The sequence below is a fragment of the Aptenodytes patagonicus genome, chromosome 1 (genome assembly GCF_965638725.1).
Source record: "Aptenodytes patagonicus chromosome 1, bAptPat1.pri.cur, whole genome shotgun sequence".
Lineage (NCBI taxonomy): Eukaryota > Metazoa > Chordata > Aves > Sphenisciformes > Spheniscidae > Aptenodytes > Aptenodytes patagonicus.
In genome coordinates this window covers 75706502-75714502 of record NC_134949.1, presented here as the reverse complement: position 1 = coordinate 75714502, position 8001 = coordinate 75706502, and the positions used below count along the sequence as shown (strand labels likewise).

The window sequence follows — 8001 nt, the reverse complement described above, 5'->3', positions numbered from 1 at the left end:
CTGCAACTATTTACAGGCGACTTAATTTATGGCAGCTTTGGTTGCAGCAGCTACAGAATTTAGAAAGACAATTAACTATATGAGTAAAGTGTTCTGGTAAGCACCTAATTCAAACACTTTAAATATAAAGATAATTAACTCCCCAAATTTTAAATAATGAGGTTGTAACATTCTATACCAAAAATGTTCCTCTGAGGAGAATGGGGGTGGAACATCTTTAATATGTATCCAGCATACACATTTAACTATTACACATATAAAAAGGCAATAAATTTTATACAGAAATTTATTGTGCAAGAATGATTTTCATGCTCATTTACAATGAAATAATTAGTTTTAACAAATAATCATGCCAATGCTTAATTTCAACACTAAGCAGAATATTTACATTCAAGTTTACATGTTTGTTCAAGTTCCATGTATGGTATTGTCAGAATTAAGTAAGAATGCATCTTCAGATCAAAGTTTGCATTTTCTACATTAAAATATCACTGCCTTTCAGACATTTGCTGGAAATGGCAAATTTCCTTTCTTTGCAGTACCCTCATTTCCCAGCTACTGTGCTGGGGGGGGGGGACGACGACCAACAACCCAACTCACAGAAACCAGCATCACAAGCATACCTCAATCTCCATTTAGCCAGGCATTTCCAATGTGTTAAACGGAAAGGAGGCGGGAGTATAGCTCTGTATAACTCGACTGTCGGAGGACTGTTTATGTCATCCTTGCAAGAGATCATGCCTTAAGAAAATGAGCCTCAGGACAGTTCTTTCACAGAATCTTATATAAAAACAGATCTGTTTTGTCAATATTGAAGTGAATATCTTATAATAGCACCTAACACACTTTGGAACTTTTTGTTCTTTTTTTTTTAACCATAGGGATGACTAGAACACAGCATCATGGTCTGGCACTTCTTAAAAAAACAAAAACAAACAACAAAAAACCCCACCCAAAACATATGCTGTATAGTAATAACTTAAAAGGAAAAGAAATCAGCAGTTCAAACAGTTGAAAAATATTTTTAGTGTGCAGAAATTCAAACTGACTTCTTGGTGCTGCTGCTTCTTCTTCACGCTATGATTTAAGACAAGTTCAACTTCAGCCCACATTTTATTAGCCTGCGCACAAATCTCTCGCTCCTTGGGCAACGGTTGCTAATACAGGCTTCTCAGTTATCTCCCACCCACCTCAACCCCGCTTTTATTTTTTAAACTGAGCGGAGAATCAGCTAATACAATATGCAAACTCAGAGATGGTTCTGAATTATAACTTGTCATGGTCCTGTTAAACAGCTGAAAAATGCAACAGAATTTTTGTTTACTTTCACAGTTCCATGTGATGCCTACTATTTTAATCCATGCTTTCCTATCAGTGCTTCATCTTCTGTCTCGCTTTCACAGGGGCCTGTAATGGTAACAAAAGAATCAAAGCATACCGGCCAATATGCTGCCCTGACCATTACATAAAGGACAAAGTATAGTGGTTGTCTTGGATTTGGGCTATTAACGTTATGGGGAGATACTGATTTTGAAGATGCAAACCTAAACATTCCCACATTTTAAACAATTTTTATATTTGGCAGAGACTATTCCACTTTTTCTGTCTTCACGTTGTGACATCTCCTCCAGAACTTGTAGGTTGAGAAACAACCGTAGAAGGTTGTACTGGTAACATTTCTAACTCAGATTCACGTACAAAGATGACTGCATCGCCACTTACATTGATTAAACACTGGGCCTGAAGAAAAAAAAAAAAAAAAAAAAAAGGACGATACGCAGTTACCAAACATTAAAGAATTATCTATTTTATGTTTACTGATATCTGCTAGATGTAACTACACAGATAACAGAAAAGTCGACAGAGATCAGAGAAGGACAAATTATTAGAATTTATTAGTGAGGCAATCCCTGCCATATTTCCTTTTATATCTACTCACTTGTGTGCTATCAAACACGTAGACAGATTCTTGTAAGACCACCACAAATGATGAAGTATCTGGGTAGCTGTACTTCCTTTCACTACTGTGTTGAACATATTTCATGTACCAAAACAACCATATTCAGTTGTCACCTTTATTAATAAAGTTTTATCCCTTTATGTCCAAAATGGAGCATTTTGTATCAGCAACTCCACATAAAAAGGATGAAAATCCTAACACTGCAACATCAGAAAAGCTAAGTAAGTGCAGCACTACTATTCTACTGTTTCCTACAATTTAATTCATTCTAGTGAACTTAGTACTTTTACCCATTTGCGTATTTATGAAGCATATTTGTAATTTCGTGCTGAGGTGTTCAAGAATGCTCTTGGCTTCTTTAAACAGGCATTATGATGAGAGATCCAGAAGTGTTATGCAGACATAGCTCTAACAGCGTTCTTGTTTTCTAAATACATAAAATTTATATTTGTGTCATACCAGCCACAATAGCATTGTTACTCCATATAATAATTTACCTGATTTTTGTTTGGATTCTCCATAAAAACACACTGCTTCATTATGTATGAGACAACGGCATTGCCCCCTAAAGCTGCAACATGAGCTCTCACCATTGCAAACACTTCAGCAATAAAAGCATGGAGAAAACCACTGACACCACCTTCCTAAAATGGAGAAAAAAAACCAAACCAAGAACATTTTATGTTAGGCACTGCTACAAGATGCTGAATACTTTTATTACATTTTTATCAGCTGAATATTTCAGTGAATCCTAAATGGTATATTGTACAGAACTCAAAAGCTATTCACTGTTTAATGGGTCACAGTTAAAAATCAGACCAATGGAACTTACCGTTTGAGGAAAAGAATCAGAAGTAGGTTATTCATTTGTAACTGGTATTCTTTGTAGTCAGTGTATTACATATATTCATACTTTTCAGACATTCCTACACCTCTGCAGGAACATGTAATATACCACTGACAGCTGAATAATGAGTTTTTCTTTCATCAGAAAGGATACTACCCATTTTTTTGAAAACCGGGACGCAGATAAAGAATAATTTCTACTGAGGATTACGAGAGATTCAGACTTCTTGGAAATTATTGGTAAGGAGTGGCCGTTACTTTTGGTCACTGCAACTTCATGTATGCTAATGACCATCATTCGTTCTCAACATTCACTAAAGAAATGATCCCTCAAAATACAAAGTAAGCAAGGGACAGAGCAGAGACTTGACAAGCAAGCTATTCAAGTTTTTTTTCCCTTGAAGCCCAAAAGAATTTCTGGCCATCCTGCTTAGTGAAGTTTTTTGACTTAATGGTGCTTGTGGGGGATTTTTGCTTCTTTGGTACCGAGCTGAGTAGTTTAAATTGCTGTGAACGGAGAAGGAAAACAATGAAGCATGTTTATTTTCTAGACAATACTTAGGAAAGAACATGAGCAACTACATTGGCGGGGGGAAACCCAACACACAAAAACCAGGCAACGAACCAAAAAAAATAAAAACCCACAGAAAAAAACAAGGAAACAAACTGATGAAACAGAGCTCACTATTGGTTAAAAATATCTGTAAAATTTCAAAATGAAAGTGAAAGGCAAGACCACTAGACTTCCCACGTGTGTGTGCCACTGGAGAAAATGAAAGAGGTAGGTAGAAGAGGGGGCTAACTAAGCCAAACTTCAACAAATACGGACTGCCCTCATATCTGCTGGAAGAAGTATGATCTGCCCTGAAAAGACTCATAAAGACATTAGGAAACGTATCTTGGGAGGAAAATTAACAAACGAAAGGCAAGTATAATTCCACCAATCCGAGCATAAAGCATGAATGAAGTCAACTGCAGCCAGAAATCAAAATTTCAATACAAGTTTGTCATTCCTCGTGACATTTTGATTTTGTCCAAGTGTTTTAATAGTTACAGCAACTGATGGGGGGAAAAAAAAAATCTGTAATATTATAAACCTAATACAAAAGTTGATGACAGCAGTTAACAAAAGATTATAAATATCCACCTGTAAATGGCAAAACCTAAAAGCAATGGATAAATTTGACTTAAAATTATCATTAATTTTTGAAGCACAGTGCCTGGTATATACTTCAGCTTATGAAAGCGTTCATAGGGCCTCAATATTCTGTAAACTACCATAAGCAAAATATAAAGCAATACAAACATAAACACTGCTAATTATTTTTCTGTAGAATCTGAAACACATTGCTCAAGTTGGATATAATGACCACTCTGTTTTGACCCTGTTACAGCCTCAGGGCAATACTGTGCAACTAGTATTAAAACTGGTTTGTGACTCAGCCTGTGCAGCTGGAACAGATTTAAATCAGCTGCCCTGGGTGCTAGACATTGCAGACTGACAGTAGCACAGAAACTGTACAACCATCCCAACTTTATGGAGGGGTTGAATCAAATACTTGAGCAACCTACCTCCGCTGAGATTGGCTATCGTAGTTACCAAAGCTTGCTTATCAGCTATTTAATCTGTATCTACAGAAGCTGCAGTTAGTACAGAAATGTCATGTAACCATTTCCCTCATCATACCATATACATCCTTTTCAAATGCTGTCCTTTTTGCATAGATTTCTCAAGTTAAAAGGGGCCGTAACTTGCAAGATCCAAACAAGATGTTTGTCTGATCAAAGTTCCTCTGGAGAGCTCGCAACTCATTTTTATGAAGGCTGATCATTTTTATTAACATCTGCTACGTAGTTTTATCAATGTGTAATTAACAAGAAACAGCATACTCTTCAGCATTGACAAACCAGGCAAGAGGTCCATTCTATTTCTGTGGCTGGAAACTGTAGCAGAAGGATGCACCTACTTCCCAAAAGGACAGAAAAATGATAAGGAACACGTCTTGCGTTTTTGCATTCTCAGAGGAGTATCTGTTGTCCAGATCCAGACTGGAGATCATTGTTTGAGTATCACTAGCTACACCCTGTAAGCTGCTTGTGTGGTTATATACTCTACGGCACGCTTTTTAGATGCTCATCACACAGAGCTATGTTACTGAGAATGGAGAGAATGTTATATTAAAAATCAGCATAAATATTATATATGATATGGGAAACCTGGTATTAACCAAAGAATTCTAAAATCCAAATACACTGTGAAAGTTCATCATTGAGCTTGCTAAATGAGAGAAGAATGGATTTTCTTTTTCTTTTTTTCTTTTTTTTTTTTTTCCATTTAAATTAATCTCGGGTTTGGGTTCAAATGATCCCAACTACCACTGCTGGTCAAAGACCTATTTTTTCCAAATAGTTCTGTTTAAGAACTCACTGGTTTAGTGTTATATCCAAATTCAACAACAATGGCAATGGTTAAGTAACCCCTTTCTAACACTGCTAAACACAAAGCAGCTCTATATGCTCTATGACAAGAGCAGTGCAATGTGACTTACTCCCCACTCAGCACCTCTCTCAAGTGACAAAAAACTCTATTCCCTTGCTGTGCCATACCTCAACTCAAACCTCTTCAGATATTTACTTGTGATTGTTATGATTAACAAAGTGTGCTAATCCCTGATATACAGCTCACCTCACGCAAAGAAGTGGTTTCTCGTATAAAAAACATGTTGATTATCCCAAGATATTTGGTTATTTTTGCCCCAGGTAGAAAAGAAAGAGGTGTCATCTTAACAACTGAGACGGTAGAATTGGTGCATGATGGAACAGAACGGTGGCGTAAGTATCCCTCAGCCAATGGACTTGCTTTATCAAGTGAAGCAGCTAAAAAGATGGAAAAAAAGAAGAGAAAGTAACTATCAAGTAAGATCGATCACTGTTTCTCAAAACACAAAAACTCTTCTTTATGGTTTCCAAATAGCTTGGTGACAACATTCAGCTGCCTGTGATGCTCAGCCATATCATGTGAGAAAGGAAATTATCATGCAATGCATGCAAAAGGAGACAAAAAGCTGAAATGGAATTTATTTGGAAGAGTGGCATTCCTGCAAAGGAAAACATTGAGGCGAGTAGCTGCACATACAACAATCAGTTATAAAGTGAAGGTAAAGAAAAAAGTGCCAACATTTTGGAATACGTATTCTGCTGGAGGAACAAATTACAGGAAGTGTGAAAGTTGTTGTGTTTCCCCAGTGCAGCATTTTCCATTAAAACAGATATTAATCTCTGCTAATTTAAGCAAGATAGTCAGACCTGCGGCCAAAGAACTACTGAAAAATAACTCACCACTTGCTAATTTAGTGACCATTGCCTTGACTGTCACCTTGGTGATTGCTTCCTGTTTCTCACCCAAAATTTTCCAAGATCATACATACACCTACATCCATGCAGTGTATGTTATATAATTAGTAGGCGTACACATTCATTGGTAACTAATTTTTACTAAGTGAACAGAAATACTGTATTTTGCTTTTTATGATACTGGTTCATAAACCCTGTATTAGTTAACAAGACATTAACAATGTCGGCAGTTTTCACACTCAGGTATTCATTCTACATGTGATCTGCAATACTATTGCTGGGCAGGAAACTCCACTATTCACCACTGGGAAATCAGAGATATGTCTCAGATTATCATAACGTGGTAGAAACAGCCGCCTACTTGTCTTAATTGATCCGCGCCTTATGGTCTGAGCTTTCAGTTTAATGAGCTCTATCCAGCTGTTGCATCTGTCTGCAAAGGAACTGTAATCAATTGACGTTGCTGAAAACACAGACAGAAAAACAAAAGAAAAAACAAAGAAAAAAAATATGGATGATGTCTCTTGCTCATCTCAATGCTCCTTTTGAGGAAGCAATTATTTGTGTCTGAGAGAGAACAAACATCCCTTTCCAGGTCTGTTTAAAGGAAAAGTTACAGTATAGGTTTGGACTTGTCCAAACCAGTGTACCGATTTCTGGTGATGTCCCAGCTGTGAACCAACTGCCTGACTGGGACTTCATCACTGAAAAAACATGCAAATACAGTCATTAATGACTTATGCTCGATTATTTTTTTTTAATCTCATTTTAGGTATTAACTTCTGGCTTCTTTAACTTTATTTAAGCCTTGTTTAATTTTAATTTTCGTTGCTATTCTTTTCCTCACGAAGAACTGCTGATCGTGATTTAAACTTCCTATCTATCTTTATCAATATCTGACCTACAGACTGAAAAAAAGCTTTGGTGATGAGGATAAGAGTCACAAGCTGAAACAACACCTCGGTTTTAAACACAAATGAATTTTCCTTCCAAAACGCTGTCCTCCTTCCCCCAACATCCCCCCCTGCAATATCCCCCACCCAATTATCATTACAGTGAGAAGCAGAGTTGTTTCTGCTATGACTTTTGGTATTAGTTGCAGGGGTGTTTGCGTATCTTTAAAAAAAATAAAGTTTTGCAAACACCGTTTCTTCATTATCTTGAAGAAACGGAAGAACACATGCTAACTTCAAATTAACACAAGCAAAAAAAGCTCTCTCTCAAGGAACTAATTTTCTGTCAGATAAAGTGATATCAATATATCTGACAGAGACACACTGTTGTTATTAACAAATCTGACTTTTGTAATTAAAAAACACATCAAAATATTATGACACCGTTAAGCCACACCAGAGCATGCATTCTCAGTTAACTAGTAAACACTTCCTGGATTAAGACACATCCAAAAAGAGTATACCAATATCCCAAGAATGCTCATTCTGTTCTGGCATATGGCTAAATTAAGTAAACTCACCTCTCTGAGCAGCAGGAATACCTGTGTGGGAACTTGCACCCTCCAGGACTTCTAACAAGATAAAATTAATTCCATTCAGATAGTATAGGAGCAGAGTCATGTAGTACAGGACAACAGCTTTCTTCTTATAAAAAAATTTTTTTAGAGTAAAATATGAGAAAAAAATCTTCTATATATACACTATACTATGTACTTTGATAGCACATAATAAATTGGTATAAATAATTAACTTCACTAAATCTGCCTTGCAAATTATAATATGATCATTTACTAAAGGTCATTACTGTATAAGGTTGTATACAAATATTTTTAAAATAACAATCTTACAGAAAAGTATGTAAAAAAGGTATCAATATATTAAATAAGC

At 36.3% G+C, this 8001-nt stretch overlaps 1 protein-coding gene across 30 annotated transcripts in view; it reads right to left on the bottom strand.

Moving 5' to 3' along the window:
- Positions 1-201: 201 nt before the first annotated feature.
- Positions 202-8001, bottom strand: part of C2CD5 (C2 calcium dependent domain containing 5) — a 69536-nt gene continuing 61736 nt past the window's right edge. For 14 of the 30 annotated variants that reach the window (XM_076342917.1, XM_076343020.1, XM_076343055.1 and 11 more), the window contains 6 exons: positions 7635-7685; positions 6811-6864; positions 6522-6623; positions 5493-5683; positions 2458-2604; positions 202-1740 (listed from right to left, as the gene is read on the bottom strand). In XM_076342917.1, coding sequence (XP_076199032.1) covers positions 1609-1740; positions 2458-2604; positions 5493-5683; positions 6522-6623; positions 6811-6864; positions 7635-7685 — 677 coding nt within the window. In that variant the 3' untranslated portion in view covers positions 202-1608. The remainder of the gene's footprint in view (positions 1741-2457; positions 2605-5492; positions 5684-6521; positions 6624-6810; positions 6865-7634; positions 7686-8001) is intronic. The other 16 variants (XM_076343102.1, XM_076343072.1, XM_076343119.1 and 13 more) reach the window with 4 other exon arrangements.